General features: G+C 39.0%; 1 protein-coding gene across 6 annotated transcripts in view; it reads left to right on the top strand.

The window, feature by feature from the left end:
* The window catches only part of LOC126162273 (uncharacterized), a 321,006-nt gene that overhangs the window by 156,293 nt on the left and 143,557 nt on the right, over positions 1–21,156 (top strand). For 4 of the 6 annotated variants that reach the window (XR_007535046.1, XR_007535047.1, XM_049918675.1 and 1 more), the window contains exons 2-3: positions 653–856; positions 8,830–9,095. Coding sequence is in view for 4 of the 6 variants with exons in the window: in XM_049918675.1 (XP_049774632.1) it covers positions 653–856; positions 8,830–8,891 (266 nt within the window). In the remaining 2 variants the exon portion in view is untranslated. Of the gene's footprint in view, positions 1–652; positions 857–8,829; positions 9,096–21,156 lie in introns of those variants that run through there. The other 2 variants (XM_049918677.1, XM_049918678.1) reach the window with 1 other exon arrangement.

The following is a 21,156-nucleotide window of genomic DNA, read 5'->3' as shown; positions in this document are numbered from 1 at the left end:
GAAGTCAAAGCGTTCAACTCCCAGGTTGAAATGACTTTGGATGGCTGAGAAGCTCGCCAGAATATATGCTATGTGACACTGCGAATGAATTAGACGAACGAATATACTAGAGATGAAGCAGGTAACAGATTTTCTTATACGTACTTTCAATGATTTCCTACTGCTTGAGAACAATTCACTGGGCAAAATAAGTCTAACCAAGGCAGTCAATTATTCACTACTTCAGTTAGCCTGGTTCTGTAATTCTTTTCATAGCTAAGTCTGTGTTATTTGCACCAAATCGTGCAAGCTCTTCGTGTTGCGGTACAGTGCGTCTTCAGCTATTCTACATAAATGGAACAAAGATCCGTTATTCTCTTACTGTATCTTCCGTGATTGTAGTCAGGTGGTTTTCATGTACGTCTTAAAGACCATCATTCTCAGACTCACACTACCAGACAACATCAGTATCTTTACCACACAGTGGAGATATGTTAGCAAGTGGCAGAGTTCGTGCTACGTGTCAGTAGAGTTGCACTACACGTCAGTATTGTTATGCTAGCAGCTGGTACATACATAGCATACTGTAGTGTTTCAGTGCTAAGTGGTAGAGTTGCACTAACAGTCATTTGATGAAATAGCGGAATGTAATTATGTTCATCTATTTTTACAGCGCTGGTAGCAGTGGCGGAGGTCCACGGGCAACCAGAAGAGTCTACCACCGTCACCACCAGCAACATCACAGCGGAGAGAACATTTTTGGCGAAGTCATGGTACACGGGAGATGACGATACCATTTGTGTAGAGTCAGACAACAAGTTCTACTTGTATGTTAATGTGTTGAAGCTCTATTCTTGCTACCACCAGCTACGGAAAGGTAAATTACTTTAAACAACACGGTGTTCTCTATTCAAAATTGACAAGTTAAAATCAGATTGCTGAGTATAACATTTCGCGAAGGGTTCCACAGTGAATGTGAAAATAAGAGTGAAATCAAATAATCAAGGAACAGTGGCTACCCTTACATCACAGTGCGCAATGCAAGAATCTCCACTTCACGAAATTGCAACTCTTCATGAATTGTCTGTTGTCTTGTTGTCTATCGAGTCAGACAACAAGTTCTACTTGTATTTTAATGTGTTGAAGCTCTATTCTTGCTACCACCAGCTACGAAAAGGTAAATTACTTTAAACAACACGGTGTTCTCTATTCAAAATTGACAAGTTAGAATCAGATTGTTGAGTATAACATTTCGCGAAGGGTTCCACAGTGAATGTGAAAATATGAGTGAAATCAAATAATCAAGGGAGAGTGGATACCCTTACGTCACAGTGCGCAACGCAAGAATATCCACTTCACGAAAGTGCAACTCGTCATGAATCTCCACCAAAAGCATTCACAGCAATGTGCTGTGCGTATTTAATTCACGTTTTGGAGCAATCTGCGTTCTCCTTAAATCTGCTGCATTATTTAAATCTTCTACACTTCTACACACATTTGAATTCTTTTATGAGTGTTATGTTGTGTAATGCGACGTCAAGTTTCAAAATTTAAGAAAACAGGTATTTTAACAGGCGACGGAAGTTGCCACGAGTGACGTGGTACATAGCGTTTGGTTAATTTCCACAGTGAATGTGCTTGCAGCATTGTACACAAACCTATACTAAGTTAAACACTCGAAAGTTGTAGGCAAGGCACCCTTTTCGTCGTACCCTGTAGAAAGCCGACAACGCAATTAGTGTATAACAATACCCATCACACGCTTAGGAACAAGTAGAAACAATCTTACAATAATAGTAAAGTTTTAAATTTAGCGATGCGTTGACGTAGAGACGAAGAAGTAGATGAATTGGGTAACGGTAAGTGAACGTACTGGTTTACACCTGGTCGGAAAGGTTGGCATTCAATTAGTGCACTCATTCATTCACTGTCCTAGTGACAGACACCTACAATCTACCATCAGACAGAAATGTATGCTACTTATAGACGATGATACACTGTACTAGTAATCAACTGCATAAACAGTGTAAAAATTACCCAAATCTGAGGCGTTTATACGTAGCAACATGCCTCACATTTTAATTAGGCGCCAGTGAAGGTTGAACAAAGAATGTTGTAAAAGCGCGCTATTTACGCCAGACCAAAATATCGAGAAAGAAGGAGAGGGAAATAGCGTAGTCTTCATACTAGTTCATAATCTTCATACTAGTTCATAGTTTTCATACTAGTTCATACTAGTCTTCATACTTCATACTAGTTAGCACAAGAGTAACTTTTACATAAAAGGGAAAAATTTTAAGTATATCCTTGTAATGGCTTGCAGATTCATCTGTTGTAGTAAGTTTAGAAGAAAGCATTAGCTCAAGTGTACAGGCCTTTAAAGTTGTGTCGTGTATTTAAACGGTCCCAAAAGTCTTAGTAATACCAGCAACTTGCTAAATAATTCTAAAACATTTCTGTAAGACCGTCGTAGAACAGATGAAGACAAACAAAAATAAAGTGTAAGTGTGCAACTGTGCAGCTTTACCGTCGTCTTAACGTTAATGATGTAGTTGTAGCAGTAATGAATATGTAGACAGACATGTCTACAAAACAAGCTGTAAAATCTACATGCATAGTAAGTTTGTTAATACACAATTACGATATTATTGCGTTTTGCTTTTCGTGGCCGCCATTGGATGCAGCCTGAGACACTGCAGTCATCAAGTACAGTGGTTAAGGAAAACGCTTCTTCAGTCGAAGCTTTCAGGGCAGCTATGCTTATACTATGAAGCTGTTCATCGTGTTCTCGCGAAGTATCACGATAAAAACTGACGATGAGCCGACGGAAATGCCCCCAGTCCGAGGTGCAATAATATTTGGCCGATTAACAAACAGAAGATTGCCTCGTATCTCGCACAGAGGTGAAGTCCATTAACTTCGACAGGGATCGTACAGCGCAACACTGGCTCAATATGAATCTTCTAGAGTTGGGGAAAATGAAAGGACTCACCACTTCAAACTTTTGGTCTCTGTCAAAACAATTGACATTTTGGTCATCTTGCACTCTTCACCCTTGGCATTCTCAGTCATGGAAGAAGGTACCGGATTCATTCGGTGTGTCCACAGGGTGATTTTTTCCATCGTGTGCGAACTCCACAATTTGATCGATGGGCGGATACGGAACAAAAAAGGTCTAATGAACTTTTGCCCGGTAGTGGTTTCCTTGCTGATGACCGTTTATATATATATATATATATTGTTACAGAAACTGCGGTCTAATACGCGCTGTACCATGCAGCCACTGTTACAGTATTGCTGAAGATTGTTTTCATGTGCCATTAACGCATGCATGTACGTGTCGTAGCATGTTATGTCTCACACGTTGACATCAGCCAGACTGCTTCCGAACAGCGTCAAAGGCACCATGAATACGCTGCTCTAGTATCTTCACGACTGGAATGGGCAATGCATACACGATACTTTTCAGATGGTACAATAAACAGAAATCGCACGAGTTAATATCAGGTGAACGGGCAGGCCATGCACCTGGAACCCTTCGACCGATCCTTCGACCAGTGAAAACACGACTGAGATGCGTCCGGACGTTAACGGTTAAGTGAACTGGAACGCCATCGTATGGCAGTCACATAGCGCTTCTAATCATCAAAGGCAATTCTTCCAGCATGGTGGGAGGGGCGAGTGACCTTCAAGAAACGCAGATAGTTCTGGCCTATTGGGTGAAATGCAAGTGAGACTGGTCTTAAAATGCGGGCGCCAGTTATCATCGATGCTGGTGATTCGCTATCACCATTCGATCGGAGTTATGCATGCAGTCGGACACATCCGTGTAAAGGTAGCATCTTCCGCCAACAGGATGGATGCCACAAATACCGAAATCGTTGTTGCCTGGTGAAGGGACCAGTTACAAAACAGCCCGCGATGTGGAATGTCTGCTGTAAGTAAGCCCTGCACACGCTGTAAGTTATAAGGACAGTTAACAGTAGTTATGGAGAACGTTCCACACGGTCGTATGGCTTACCCTGTACGGGGGGGCCTACTGCCTGGTACTGACACGGTTGTCAATCTTCACGGTTGTTAATCACATTTTCCTCCAAGTCTGATATCCGTATGTTTCTGGTACGTCTTTCATAATTTCCGGCTTCCTGAAACGACCCTGTCTCAGAATAACAGCGAAGCACTCTTGCAAACACGGAATACTGTCGTTGTCGTCGGCAGGAATAGGTTTCGTGATTCAACCTTGCTGCCCGTCGCCCGTTGTCATTCGCCTTTCCGTAAGTAAATACAATGTTGGCATGCTGCCGGCCGGAGTGTCCTAGCGGTTGTAGGCGCTACATCTGGAACTGCGCGACCGCTGCGGTCACAGGTTCGAATCCTGCCTCGGACATGGATGTGTGTGATGTCCTTAGGTTAGTTAGGTTTAAGTATTTCTAAGTTCTAGGGGAATGATGACCTCAGAAGTTAAGTCCCATAGTGCTGAGAACCATTTGAACCATTTTGTCGGCAAGCTCTCGATTCGAACACGGAGCCATTGTGAATAATGCTGTATCATGTCCACAAAAAGGTGAGTAAGCAGCAGAAGTGCATCGCGCTCAGAATTACCAATTACTATGACAGGAGAGTGTGCTAACACATGACGTACGATAAACGATGCCGCCCTCTAGGAGGAAACCGTGCATACTGTAACTGTCACTAGGTGGTACAGCAGTCTCTGTAAGAATGTTTGATTGAATTAATGGTCTTTAGCATGAGAACCATGCATTACCGGAAATAAATTAATTAGACGTTTTTGGTCCATATCCTCTTATCGATCAATTTTGTTTGTACAGTTGAGTTTGTACACGGTGGAAAAAATCACCCCGTGTAATTCTGAGGACATGTAATGTAATTGAACAATAGGCTAACACCGACGCCAAAGGTTTCGATTATTACATGCAATGTAACAGCATAATACAGCTGATGTCTGTTTTAAAGAGCTCAAATGTGCTGTTAGTGCCCTTCATAAAGATGTCATTCTTGTTTTCAACGAGACTATGTCTTTCCAGTGACAAAGTACTACGGACACCGGGGAGGAATTTTAAGAGAGTGTCCTGTAATGTCAGCAGCTAGAAGAGTGTGTGAGGCCGTCTAATAGAGCCAGATCTTTAGGAAAAGTGCCAGTCCAACCACACAGTGATGCATTTTCTAATGTGGTCTCTGGCTATTTTCTCCACAACTCGATCAACTTCTACCATTACAAGGCGCAAATCCGCCTAATAGTCATTTTTCTGCAATTTTTCTATCTCTATGTTCATTATATCTCAACATGCCGCCACATTTTTACTTGAATCATCAATTTAATTTAGTGCAGGTCGCCTATATTGGATTTTCTCAATTTTTCGTACTTCTTCTTATGTTTGGCACTTGATGCGCTATTTACATGACGACGAGAAGAGTATCTTTCTTAGGCGTTTAACGCATATAAGTGTCCTATTAAAACCTTTACGTACACAGATCACTGACACATTATAAAATTAATCTTATGTTTCTTTAAAAATTTTCTGTATCAAATGACGTTTCCTTATACTTTCTCTCAGAGATGCTTGATCGAGCGAACGTTCTACCTCCGCTCTTTCATTTTAGTATTTTTGTCCCTTCCGGCAGACACAACTCGCAGTGAGAATTGCTAGATTCAGAAACGAAGTGGGTTTTATTATCGCGGGTACCGTTAGTTCGATAAAACACACCAGAAGAGAATCCCGATTTGCTACTGAAGAACTAGCGTATAACATGTTCTCCAGAGGTCAACTGTTTCGCCTCAGCATTCACACGAACAAGCCTTCAGAAGTTATCCCTTATTTTGTTTAAAATAGCTTGTGCGTACCTCACAATACACGCCTTTAAGCGAATATCTCCATCATCTGTGTCATAAAATGTGTCTCCTTTGCAGCCCAATGGTACTGGTTGAAGCACAGAAATTACAGCAACTGATGGCTGGCGATGTTGACTAGCACCCATCTCGAGAACCCCTGGATCCCCACGCCCATATCCCGATATTACTGTTTCAACCACCGATGGAAGGAGTCGGATTTTGACGTGCAGCACACAAAGACAACGAACATACACTGTGACAACCACACAGGCTCATTCTGGCCACACATTATTACTTTAAATAGAATACGAGGGCCACAAACGTCACATAATCTTTGAAATTTTCAAGTGCGTCAGCTCATGTGAGTTAATAAACGATGGAAACTCTTAGCATAAAAACATACACACACACACACACCTGTGTGTTTCATGTGTCAAATATAATACCTATGCCTTAAGTACTCACGTCATTAGCAATCAATTTTTCCTGAAATTGTAACAGATTTCTCATTAAATTACCCTCTTTACTGTCTCGTCATTTAATTTTCATCATTAAATTCATCTCACGCATGTATATGTTCACACGCATCTCACTATTGACTGTCGCCTCCCACATCTTTTTGCGAAAAAGTTCAACTATTTCCTGTCTCTTGTTTTTCGTCAATACTCACAGACACACATGGGACATAATGCATCATCACCCTTGACTAAGTGCTAAGTGAGTACCATTCCCGTAAGTAGCTACCATTCCCCTAGGAGGTCGCCATTCTCCCTTTGGCATGGCACTGTTCCCTCAAAATAGAAGAATCTGCCCTTACTGATATGTCTCTGATGTCACGAATCTGGCAGTCCTGCGCCAGCTTCCCCTTAACATAAGGCAGATGTGTAACTGAGGAAAAAACTACTACCATTTTTAGCGATATGCAAAGCGAGTAAAACTTACATGATCAAAAACGGATAGCAGTATGAGAACTCTCAACTGAGAGAAGCAGAAAGTTATTTTTATAAGCAAGACCCTAGCAGATTATTCTTTCTCTGTAATTCAATGCGACGCTTCTTGAAATACCAGAACACTTCAGCTTATTTGCTTATCGATCTCAGTAAGCTCCGTCGTAAAGCACTCACAGCTACACACTTAGAACACCGGACAGACAATTGCAACGTATTGAGGACATTGAACACATACCGTTCGCGATCAAATACAACAATGGAACACGAAATACTAAAAAAAAGTAGAATGGCACCGTACAATTTGTACATAATAGTTATCCTGCTTGAAAATGTGCAGTAGCGTAGAAGTTTTCAGATGAGTCAAGTAGAGTGGCAGAGGTTATGAGAGAGTTTGGCATTCACTGAAGGCAAGCTCACCACCGAATGTAATTCGCACCTACTGTGTAGGACATGTCGGAATACCGTATTGGAGATTGCAGTCCAGGTGGAAATTTCCGTCACGCAGTCTCTTTGGCTAAGCGGTCGACAGCTTCATTGCCAGTGATCCCACAGTGTTATTTCAGCCAAGCGATAGCTCATCTATTCCAACACTTCGACAATCATTTATATAAATGGTTTATGGGCCAACAGGTTCAAAAGTTTTTAGTACTACAAGAGGCGATAAAGAATCACTGAGCAGAAAACGTAGAGGAGCTGCACCCTAAAACAGAACGAAATGCTGATATTATCGTAAGAATTTGCATGGTCGTGTCTCTTGCCACTGCTGGTAATCTGAATACACCTGACTTCTGTTAACATGGTACGCAGTACTCGCTTTCCACAAAGTCACTGGTTTTGGAGCAATTGGAGTAGATATACTTTTTAACCAGATACTGTATTAAAACAGAATCGAAGTTTTATTTTTAATGAGAGTCTGAGGTAGCGCCAGTTATTAAGTTCACCTTTGACAGTTTCATTCGGAAAAGAATTTAATACCTGTTTAGCTTATGTGCTCTAATGATCATTCCTGATATCTCCTGAGTATCTAAATACGCGTGGAATAGAGGGGGAAGCACTAAAATGATGCAGAAGCTTCCATTTCAACAGTTTATGGTGTCATTGGAGCCTATCGATCTTGGATTGTTGGATTCATATTGAACGCTTGCAAGAAGAAATCTGGTGCAGAGAAATTAATAGCGTGGATGGGGTGGAGGTGGTAAGTGGATAGTCTTTACTTGTGTGTGTGTTATATTAAATACAAACCTGGGAATGTGAACTGAGAAGTTAAATGTGCTACTGAGCTCACAGCAAGATAACTTACATGAAATTAATAGTATCCGCGGTGTGAAAACCGATCTTATTCATAAGCAAATAAATAAGCAAAACAATAATTTCACGCAAAACAATAATATCCAAGTACATAATACTGGGTTCACAACTTTGTCGCCGAGGCTGTTTCTTCAGTAAGTGTTTTGAATATACGGTTGCTGGCGACCGGCAGTGCTCACCATTCCCCGAATCACAAACTCACGGATCGCCAGATCAATTCCCAACATACGAAACTGATGTACCTGAGGTTATCGTCGTTTGGCATGTTAGAGGATACATGTGTTGCTTATTGAATGCTTCGCACGCCAGGAGCATTACCCTCCTAGAGGAACTTGGTTCTAGTGACATCCTCGAACTCGCGAAATGAGCCAGGCGTCATGTGCACTTCCGTTGTCCATCTTCCAACTTTCTGCTATCGTGCAAGTAAGGACAGGAATCAGGTAACATAGCACGCTGGCCAACGGTTACGGCAGTTGCGCCATTATTACGGCACTCGTAATAACATTCACCGCCTATTAAGCATGTATTTGTAAAATATAGGACTGAGAAAAATACTAGAGGAACCCCATATTATCACTGATATACGACCATAACATAATCTTCTCACAGTGCTGAAAGTGAAATTCATGGTATGTAAAAACAGGGGAAGACTTTCCGTTGTCGTATGAATAGTAAATTTAAACGTACTGCGTTATTTTCATACATGCTACTGTTAATGGTACATATTTCCATTCTTTGCAGTTTACGTGGTGAAACCAAGGAGTCAGTGTGAACAACACCTGTCAGATTGTCCCAGGCACTAGGAGTATGGCAACTATGTGGGCTCAGCTTGAAGGGACTGCGAGAGAGTGAGGACTAAATGGCTGTCCTGCTGACTGAAGACATCTGCTGTTTTCAGAGGAGCCAAGAAACTGCAAGAGCGTCAGAACTTAGCTAGTTTACTCAAACATCTTTCTCTTGTTTCTGTAACAGTTGTATACTGACGCAATAAAAGTGTAGTTTCATGACGTAAACTGTTATATTCAAACCGCAGAAGATATTCTCTATCTATAGGTTGACGTGATTACTGTCAAACGATGGCTTATTATAAATAACATTAAATCCATTTCATCCTTTATTCACGCTGACCTCCTATAATCCCAATACTCAATTCCAGCCTTAACACACTGACTGCCACGAGGACACCGGCGGCCACAGGTAAGACTTACGACTGACGCCCTGGCTTCTCCTTGCCTCGCCTGGTTAATACCTGAAACATCCGTAATCCAGAGGAAACTGTGGCATATCTAACTATAGTGTCTGGTTTTACTGCAAGTAATGAGGCAAAGTGAACTGTGAAGTATCACGCCAAGATGCGGGTTAACATTGTCTATGTAGTAAAAGTGATCATGTACCGTCTCAGTTACTAGCCCTTTTGGATTGAAACTTAAATACAAGGGCGTGCCGAAAAGTAATGTGTCCGAATTATTGTATGTGGAAACATAAAAACCTTTTTAATTAAAATAAATTTTAAATAACATTCTACACCCTTATTATTTATGTGTATACGTTTATTTCTCATCATAGACACCTTGTTTATACTGTAAGTAGGCTGTTTATGTTTTCCTATCGGCAACGTTACGTAGCGCTCTATATGAAAATCACTGGCTGTGCTGTGTGCAGCCTGTGGCCAGTTTGCATTGTTGTCCGCCATTGTAGTGTTGGGCAGCGGCAGCTGGATGTGAGCAGCGCGTAGCGTTGCACAGTTAGATGTGAGCCGCCAGCAGTGGTGGATGTGTAGAAGGAAATGGTGGAGTTCTGAAATTACATATATTATGACTTTTGATGATATTAAGGTAAATACAGTGTTTGTTCTCTATTAAAATCTTTCATTTGCTAACTATCCCTATCAGTAGTTAGTGCCTTCAGTAGTTTGAATCTTTTATTTAGCTGGCAGTAGTGGCGCTCGCTGTATTGCAGTAGTTCCAGTAACGAAGGTTTTTGTGAGATAAGTGATTTGTGAAAGGTATAGGATAATGTTAGTCAGGGCCATTCTTTTGTAGGGATTTTTGAAAGTCAGATTGCGTTGCGCTAAATAATATTGTGTGTCAGGTTAAGCACAGTCTCGTATATAATTTTTCTAAGGGGACGTTTCATATGTCGACCCTTAGCGTAGGATACCTCACTGGAATCTTCTGATTTTTTCTTGTAGTTTGTGTATTTAGTGTAGCTTTTGTTTATTGCTAGCGCGTAATTATAGAGAGAATTTCCTTGGTAGTTGTGGTTTTTCATTGTTCCACAGTAAAACAGTTGTGGCATGCATGTAGATTTGCACTAAGTATTTCGCAGCTGCGCTTGCAATTAACTAGATTCATTTTCAGTTCTATGTTAATGTGTTCTCTTACTTTTGCTCTTCAAATTGTGTTTTTTTTGTGTTGTCGTGTGAAATATTGTGACAATAATGGCGTGTGAAAAACGTAATACTAGGCTCCAAAGTAAACTGAGAAATGACAGTGAAACCGAAAGCAGTATGTTAGCGCCACCGAGTAATGAATTAATTAATGTTGCAAGTAGTAATTTGGTAATTGTACATAGGGAAATGAAGCGGGCTGCAAACAATGGTGTAGACAGTGAAACAATTAATCAACAGGGAAGCATTATCGATCGATCGGTCGGCAACAGCTCCCCTCAGGGATCCGAAATGACAGAACACAATATTGCAAATACTGTAGACTTAGGTTTTGGGTCCTCACCGTTTTCTCAAATGAGTCAAGACACATTTTCTGCTTGTCAAAATGTGAATGTTGCTGGTGCAAATGCACTGCCGAAAAGCGTAGAGGAACAGATTACAGACACTAATGCATTGTTATTACAATTAATGCAACAAATGGGACAAAATCTTCAAAAGTTAGACACAATGGAACAAAATCAGAGACAAACACAGTAAAAGCTTCAAAAGTTAGACACAATGGAACAAAATCAGAGACAAACACAGCAAAAGCTTCAAAAGTTAGACACAATGGAACAATACCAGAGACAAACACAGCAACAGTTAGACACAGTGGAACAAAATCTTAAAAAGTTAGACACAGTGGAACAAAATCTTAAAAAGTTAGACACAGTGGAAGAAAATCTTAAAAAGTTAGACACAATGGAACAAAATCTTCAAAAGTTAGACACCACACTTGAACAAACACGTGAAGATTTAACTACTGAGTTACATAACATCGAATCGAAATGTCAAAAAAACTGTAATGACGTAAAAACACAAATTTGTGAGCATTTCCAACCTATTTTTTCACGTCATGAAAATGCGTTACAGAATCACGAAGCAGCCATAAAAGAACTGCAAACTATTGTTCATGAAACTCAGAAGACCTTGCAAGCTAAAATTGACTCAGTTGCATCTACCGATTCGGTTATGCAACTTGCAAAAACTCAGGAAAATTTAAAGGACACAGTAGATACCCCGAAAATTGGTTCAGAAAGACACATGGAGGAAATAAGTACACTATCGGAGAAAGTAGCCGAACTTTCGGATCAGGTCACTAACTTATCTACAAAGGTAGATGATGATCTGAATGACACAAGACCCGTAGTCTTCACTGACGCAAAAGAATATGAACAAATAAGAAAATTCAAACAAAATCAAAATCAAATCAATACACAGTACAAAAGAGAAATCCGGGAAGTACAAGATCAGTTGACACAGGTAATACAAGAATTACGTATTTCAGAGGACACTCGCGCCCCAATACGGGAAGAGGGACATAGAAATACGGAAAAGCCACAAAATAATAACACAGGGCATTTCGGTAATTATGAAAGGAATTGGCAAGGTACACCGTATTTTGAGATGGAACCGCCGACACGACGTAACAATGACCGATATGCTACTCGCCGACACGATAATTTTGACTATAAGCTGTTCAGTACTACACGTAAATTCAAAACGTTTAAGAATTCTGCCAACGCCATTCATCCACAAGCGTGGCTCCATCAATTCTCTCACTGTTTCCCTCCTAACTGGTCATTGGAGCACAGGTTAGAATTGATGTGTGGCTACTTGGAGAATGAACCAGCTGCAAGAATGCGATCGGTCATTCACGATTGTCACAGTGAAGGAGAATTTTATCGTGCCTTCCTCTCAGCGTATTGGTCTCAAGCTACACAAGATCGAGTAAAACATAGCATCATAATGATGAAACGATTCGAACAATCTGAATTTTCCAGTCTTATGAAATATTTTGAAGACATGTTGCATAAGAATCAGTACCTGTCAAACCCATACAGCCCCTCAGAACTCATCCGCATTTGCTTAATCAAACTGCCTGAACATTTACGACATATTATTTTAGCAGGACGTTGCAAAGACGACATTGAAGCTATTCAGGGACTCCTATAAGAATTAGAAATTGACACAGACAGTCACGGGATGCGAAAACAGAAAAACAGTCACTACAGGTCACATACGTCACAATTCCGTGACGACAGAAACAATAACTGAACACGACAATTCTATTCTTACAACGTAAATCGTGACCAAAAGAGACACCACCCGTATGACAACCACTGGCAGAGTAATAGTTACAGAGAGAGATCGCATTTCCGTAGTAATGAATATGACAGAGACACTCATAGAAACAGACAATTTGGCAACCAGAACAATTATTATCGCGGGAGACAGAATAACTTCAGGCGCAACGGTCCATCGTGCAGTGATAATTCAGGGAGAAATTCTCCACCACTTAACCGACAAGAAAGAAACTACAGGAACTACCGACATGACGACAGACGATATGATCGTAAAGACAAACCTGAATTGCATCAGAACTGGCGTGATTCTCGTCACGGTGAATTTGTAGAAGCTAGGTCTCCAAATCCAAATAACGACTTGCGCCAACAAAGGAACAGACATTGACTCGCACCGCAAGCTGCCGCGTGCACCGGCTTGCTCAGGGAAAAATAACATAGACACTCACCTTAAGAAAAATTCCAGTATTCTTTACCGACGTATACCGTATGATAATTGCATTGAAGTTGAAACTCTGCGTACTAGGAAGAGTAAAGGTTTACACCACATTTCACATGTGAAACCATTTCTTGAAAGATAATCTGCTTTTTAACTTTGTCTTTGCCATAAAACGTTTCGCTTCACATTTCTAGTATGCATTGTCACACTTAGAAACTGTTATCATGCAACTATGTTTTGAAGTTAAATATCCAGTCAAGAACCAGGAGAACTTATTTAAACAGAAATTACGAATGCATTGTTATTGCAAACAGACGACACAGTGTTATTGTGTGTGTACATTCTTGCTTGTTAGTTGCACGATTACGTAACGACTATAAGGCTCACATACTTAGAACATTTAACAGTACTGCTAATGAGATTCTAATGCAACATTTTGGTTTACCTGAAAATACATTCCGGATTTAAGGTACTTTCTGTGAGATACCAGATGAGACAATGGTTAGTTTATGTGTCAGCTACACGATTTTATCACGACGCTACTAATGAGTGACAATTTACAATGTTGCTTTTGCAGTGTACCTGTTTTATGTCTGCACAGTTCTTCTGAATTCTTCTGGAAAGTAAAACATGTTTAATAGTAACTCTTGTGGTATAGCTACAATGAGACAGCCTTTTCCATAGCACAACAATACGTTACAGCACAGTAATTTCTTCATCACAACAATAAGCGTAATAACTAAGAAATCTATACGCAAAGCATTTCACTTTTGTTTATCATGAGGTAAGTACATTGGCTTCTGCTGAACTTAGCTTTCGGAGGACGATAACTACGACACTCCCACAGAGATTATCTTACAGCAAGACGCACATTTAGCGTTACAGGACATGTATTTTAGTGATTAATTTTGTACTTAAAACATTTATTTTTAAAGATTTTTGAATTACAAAGAAAGTTTTCTGTGATACATTTCATTCCATTGCTGTACTCTGTAACACCTGAGGGTATAATTACAATAATCCTCAGGGGGGTACACGCTTACTTTGTGTATCATGTGTTTGGCAAGCACAAGGAGCCCTAGCTAATATGGTATTTGCTTATACAACTTTACACATCGGTACCATATTTCTCTAACACATAGTTTACACAGCTATCTGATCATTTAACTGAGAGAGACAAACATTTTTTTACTATGTCAGTGACAGATATTTATGCAATTACACAGTTGGATAGCTTCACACTTATGAAATTGTATTTTGTCTGTACTGTGTGAGCCCTTCATATTTTTGGGAACCATTGTGATATTATGAAAGCTTTGAATGAAGTATTTGGTAAGGGAGCATGATTTTAAAGTACGTTTGAGGTAGATGACACTATTGAAATGAGCAGAGAATTTTTTTTAGGTTTTTAAATTATTGGAGGAAGCTACGACGATTTTGAGAATTGACTGAGCTGTTATGATATTTTTACGACGACGATGTGTATTATGCTGTTGAGGTATGTTTATGATGAATAAGATGATGCTACCGTATATGAGGAATTTGATTAGGCTATGTATTTCTTATGATGAAATATTGAAGAAGTGTCGACGAATATGAATATGTATAAAAAGGTAAGGAATAAGGAGTAGTGGTTAGGGACTCTGATTTATGAAAAGGATGTTGGAAACCAAGAAACGTACTTTAAGAGTTATGAAATGTATGTAAATGCGTGAATGTATCCCAATGCCGACGAACATTTTTTGGGCACTGTCATATCAATACGATTTTGTTTCTACAGATTTGTATCCCAAATTCTTGACCTGTGAAATATTTTTATATGAGACTGTCACTGTAGCAAACTGGTGTCGTAAATATTTCGGTAAGAAAGCCAAGTGACCTTGACATAATGCGTCTTGAGCGGCCAGCTGTGCATCGCCTGGAAAAAAGCCATTAGTGCCATTCCGAAGCACAGGTAGAAAAAAAAAGGGATGCTATTCTCCTCGCTATTGACATTTCCTTGTTGGTAGCATACTGTGGAGCTCGTAATTTATGATATTTACTGAAATGCCTAATGAAACGATGAGAAAAATTTCATGGCTATTGTCTTGCTAGTTGAGAAAAATGCCATATGGCTTGCTTTATGTATTTATTTACACATTTTGTTTAATATCAAGTTTCTAGCTGCACTGCAGCATTCGTTAAAATAAAATTTAATATATGTACTCATATAGTTATTTTATGCCTACAGATCCAGTCAATAAGAAATTTATGATCTACTTCCAAGAAAACGAGGGCACATAAATAGACATTTCCCTTCACAGGAATTGCATAAATAATTTCTTTACGATTTGGTAACTTATCTGCTAGTGTAAGTTCTCGTGATGCATCACTCTAGTGTTAAGATGTGACATAGGTATTAGACATGGCCATTTTAGTGTAATATTTTTTCTGCTAGAGCTATGTCATGTTTAGGTATAAGTTGCTACTGCTATTTGCCAGGCATAGTGTTACTGAATTTGACTTTGTATTACGCTGTTAAGCCAGTTTACCACTGATTTATGTTTCTTGTTTGCTGCACAGTGCCTTATATTAATTGTAATACTGCAATTGCTTTGCCTATTTAAAATTTTTGTCCTTGATGTTTGTGTTAATTGTTTTATGCTGCTGCATTGCCTCATCCGTTAGTTTAGCATCTGAGCTCAGTAGATTTAAGTTAGCTTAAGAGGGGTAGACAATATAAGAAACTGACTATGGAGAATAGGTAAAGAATGCATTGCGAAGTTATATGAAAAAGATTTGGGCCAAAATGAGTATTGTACAATGAGAAATAATTATTTTGAAAGAAATATGAATAGAATACAGGAAGGAGGTATAGATAGGACATTTTGGGAATAATGATGAATGAAGGGAGATCTCCAAGAAGCAAAGAAAGTTTTGTTTGCAAAATACTGCAGTAAAACAAACCCTGTCCTTTCCTTTTGTGTTATCCCACTATGTGTTTGTGTACCCTTGTGTATTTGTTTTCTTCCTGTCTCTGTGTAGTTTCATAGAATTTTTTCTTCTTATAATACTAAGCTACATTCACTATGATGAGGAATAATGTTATCCTCAAATATAATTTGCATTAATAATATGTTATTTACCTTGTAAATATGCTTAGACATTATTTATTCTATTTTGTTTTAATGCTCATGTGTAAAGTTAATGTTTCGAAAACTATTCTCATTATTTTAATTATTTACTTATGTCATTATTCCTGTAACACTGATGTATATGTTAGTTCGATTCTGTTGTAAAGCCTGTACTACAAATGTTATCTGTATTGTTATGTTTTTAATGATGTATTTTGTACCTTTGTAATTGTACTCTCATGTTATAAAATGGTAATTGACACCAGTTCATCATATTAGTAACTTGTAAGTTACATTTCGCTGCACACATTTCTGTTGGTCATAGTATATGGACAATATGTGAGAAGTTGGGACTGTTGTGTTTGCATGTGTGTTAATAATTCAGCAAGGGACTGGATAACAGCATTGCTGGTTCTAAGGACAATTCCAAAAACTTCGTGAGTGCACAAGTGGTGGTTATGGACTTGCTATATTAACTGCAAGAATCTTCAATGGCGATTGTGCACCTGCACAGTCACAACAGATGGCTGCTGGCCATCTTTACAAGGACTACAGTGGGTCTGGATCCTTGATGACTCACCAATACCATTATTTCTACAAGGACTACAGTGGGTCTACACGTTAGCTGACTCACCAGTGCCACAATCTCTACCAGGACTACAGTGGGTCTACTCTGTGATGACCTACCTACCAATATTCTTCAAAACTTCGACTGACTATGCTGTGGGTTTGCTCTGTTGTGGCCCATTACCTGTCTGCATGTCAAGAGTCAGCACTGTCTTTCCGTTGGAAGGACAACACTACTTCTTCAAGACTGCATGGAAATCCACTACTTCTGTGTGCAATTTCTTTTCCTAATGAGACTTTGTGAAAAAAAAACTGTAATTACTTTATGATGAATGATCAGGACTATCATTATGGACTTTGAGAAAATTTTAGCTTTTGACCAACATTGTATCAATAAGTGTGTGTATTTGATTTCTTTGATATTGTAATTATGAAAAATTTTTTTCAAATCTGTATTGGCCACTGCCCAAAACGTTTTGTAAAATTTTTTGTGGTGAGCATGGGGGCTACGTAAGTAGGCTGTTTATGTTTTCCTATCGGCAACGTTAAAATCTTTCATTTGCTAACTATCCCTATCAGTAGTTAGTGCCTTCAGTAGTTTGAATCTTTTATTTAGCTGGCAGTAGTGGCGCTCGCTGTATTGCAGTAGTTCGAGTAACGAAGATTTTTGTGGGGTAAGTGATTTGTGAAAGGTATACGTTAATGATAGTCAGGGCCATTCTTTTGTAGGGATTTTTGAAAGTCAGATTGCGTTGCGCAAAAATAATATTGTGTGTCAGGTTAAGCACAGTCTCGTATATAATTTTTCTAAGGGGACGTTTCAATACCAACGAGATAACAGTTTCTTGATATCGTGTAATTGATGTTCTGATTTCATTTGTTTTTCGTTTCATGCCATTGTGTTAAGAAATCTGTAAACAAGTTTCAATGTCAATATTAATGTTTATGTCAAATGTCAAGCAATATTGTAATAGAATTGAAATGTAACAAATGTTGGGACTGTTGTAAGATGTTTAAAATTGTAAATGTGCATCTGGTCCATACGTAGGAAATGTGTTAGGATATGTAGAATGCAAAACCTAAGGTGAGTACCCTGTCTGTAAGGGAGCGGTAAAAGGTGGATGGCAGGCGAGTGCGGGAAAATGCATACGGGCACTGCACGGCACAACGGGCTCAGCAGTAGTAGTTGAAGTTTGGCATTGGTCTGAGCAACACCTTCTGGAGCGAGGAGGCTCTCCTGGAAGACGTAGTTTCACTGAGCCTCGGGTATACTGTTCCAACGCCCACACAGCATGGAAAAATTCCATATTCACTAAATGGAAAAGTATTGCGATGCTAAGAAGAATTAAAGTGCCGATACGTCAAGAGCCATAGCTGTGGTCGTATGTGTGCTCTGTGCCTCGCCATCTCACCGCCCGCCAACCGACGCATCAATACAAGCAGGTTGAAACTTTTAGTACTGTATTTGTATGGACCAGAGAGTGAACTACTCAATAATAACCTAAATTTTACCAGAACTTTCCCATCATTTAATTATCCTCACAACTAACCTGGACAGGTTCCTTTCCAAATGTTGTGCAATCCGAGTGTCCCAAAATGAAAAATTAAATTTAGTGTTAATAATAATTACTTGCAGACCTAGTTACGATAGAATGGTGTTTAAAGAACTGTTTTGTTAATGAACCAGTAAATGAATAATGAAGGTCTAACGAAGTTGAAAGGTAACTTTAATATTGAAACAGTAATGAAGTTTAATTATTTCGAGACAGATATAAAGGTATATAAATGAGTAGCAAATAAGATAAAGAGATATACTGGAAATCTTGAACGCATGATAATTTCTGTAATCAATTTTTTAATATAGTGATCATAACAGTTTCAGGGTCTCCCCCCCCCTCCCCCCTTTATTCATTTGAATCCTGAAATGTTCCACATTGGTATGACCAGCAAAAGCGAAAGTCAATGTATAAGTCAAAATTTATCAGTGTTTTATCTTTATCAAACTTGACATTTTGTGTGTGGCTCGAAGTGCTATTCCTAGGATAACCTATGCACGATTTTAATCGGATCAATAGACAATATAGAGTCTTGTAGTATATATTATAGTGCAGTGTTATGTATTCATGATTTTTTACATATCAGTACAGAACGTGAAACTAGCAGTTCAATAGATTTTCTGGTTCTAAAATTCTACTGTATTATGCAGTGTTACTACTTGTTGTTTTGCATGAATACACATCAACTTGTACAGGGAAGGAACTCAGTTAATGCCTAATTAGGCTGGCGACCGTATTATTATCAAATTGGTAGCATCTACAGTGTTGCTTTTGGTACATACTGACGTGTAATTGCATTTTGAACTTACTTGACGGATCGTTGTTAGTACTGAGTGGGTGTAAGTCTGATTTGCCACCATTCAGGCACACACAGTCAGTATCTATACGAAAATCCTGTCTTGTAAGGTGAACCCCGCTCACTTACCATAGTACAGGCTTTAATGAGTATTGTGTGCCCCACGCGCATGTTACAAGTGGCGACCATGGCAGGACATCCAGTTGTTTTCGGTCAGAAATTAAAGTAAATACCGAACAGTGGATGTTCAGTCGCACAAATTGCAATAATATTCAGTAAAGTAAATAGCAGTGAACGTCAAGTACGGTAGTGGGTTGTAATTTGCGTTCAGTATGAACAAGAACGTAGCCACAGTAGATGTGCCTAGCATAATGGAAAATGCAGCTGGCAATGACAGGTGTTTATGCAGCCAGATAACAGATGGCGTTAGCGGTAGACAATTGGCGTACATGCAATACCATGAACATGTTAACGAACAGATTGAAATGTCGAGATCGCCTCGAACTCAGCAAGGAATAAAACAGGAAGTAGAGGGTGACTTTGTAGATAATAGTGGGTACGTGAACGAATGCACTGACATGTTTGATTCACCACAGATAATGAAAGACCCGAAAGAAAATTTTGAAATAGGATCAGAATACACCGATTCCGTAGAACAAACCAGTGTGAAAATTTTAAGCATGAACGATTTATTCGAACGATTAACCAAACAATTTGCAAGACAGAGTGAGCAGCTGAAAACACACAATGATCAGCATAAAACACACGTTGACAAGCAGCTTAAAACACAAGTTGGTCAGCTTAAAGCACAGGTCGAAGAACAAGAAGTTAAATTTAGTAAACAAATAGAACAGGTAGAACAAAAAGTGTGTAATTTGAATTCTGCAGTAAATACTATGAAGTCTGAAATTGACACAATTAATAAAAATATTGTAACGTTCCCTGGCATTCTCACAATTTATTTGTAACATATACGCCGATCTGGGCAAGTCGTATATACATCGTAATTATTCAACCAAAGATATTACTGAATGTGGTATAAAATATGTTTGTTATTTTCATTATATTTTTATTGTAATATTTCTCTGTATTTAGGATAAGAATTTTTCTGTATTATTTATGTGAATGTAAAACGTGTCAGTATTTGCGGTATCAGCGATATAAAAATTTGCCAGAGATCAATTTACAAAGAAATGTTAATAGTCGCGCCGCTGTTTATCTTTGCGTGTGGAGACTCTCTGTCGCGTGGAGAACAGAGTAGCTTGAGTGAGGAAAGAGGAAGGAAGTGTCAGTTGGCCGCTCTAGCAGACGCGATGTGCAGCTATGCTCGCGCCCATTAGACGCGCCTGATTCGTTAACCCGTATTGTGGGCACTGTAACGTTCTCTGGCATTTTCACAGTTTATTTGTGACATGTGCACCGATCTGGGCGAGTTGTGTATCCATCGTGGTTGTTCAGCAGAGTTAAGACGTTATCGAGGTAGGACGCTGTGGAGAAGCTTTTAACGAATTTATAGACTTCTCTTGTCTCTGTCTGGACTTAGCCGCCATTAGATGAAGAGTTACGAATTAATGTGAGTTGACTTGTTGTTTGTGCGAAATATATCAGTATTTATCAAAAGTGTGAATTATTATGTAAATTAGCTTGCCCACGTCATCTATAAATCAAATGAGTGGTGAAGTAGGTTTGATCAGTGATAAATGTCGGCTTGGCAGTAATTAAAACATTTTCTGCTGATAGAGATAATCTTGTGTTCTATGGCTAGTGCCGGGATAAACTTCAGTAAAAAATATTTAACAAAAAAAACCCACTGCATCTGGAAAGTGTATGCCAAGGCCGAATGATTTAAAGGACTCAGTTCTCAACCAAATATTACTATCCGGTTAATATGAGTGCACGTAATATTTTTTCTTTAAATGTACGTAATCCTTAAGACATTTTGTTTTACCACAATAAATTAAGAGAGTGGTTCTACAACAAAGTTCGCACGACAGTAAATTAAGTTAAAAGCAAAAGATAAAATTTAATATTTTTTTAACGACATTTCATAATCAATAGCGTTCCATTATTTGACGGAGTGGCGAA

The sequence above is a fragment of the Schistocerca cancellata genome, chromosome 2, assembly GCF_023864275.1.
Source record: "Schistocerca cancellata isolate TAMUIC-IGC-003103 chromosome 2, iqSchCanc2.1, whole genome shotgun sequence".
Lineage (NCBI taxonomy): Eukaryota > Metazoa > Arthropoda > Insecta > Orthoptera > Acrididae > Schistocerca > Schistocerca cancellata.
Note: the sequence above shows the minus strand (reverse complement) of the source record. Positions and strands in the feature narration are given on the sequence as shown.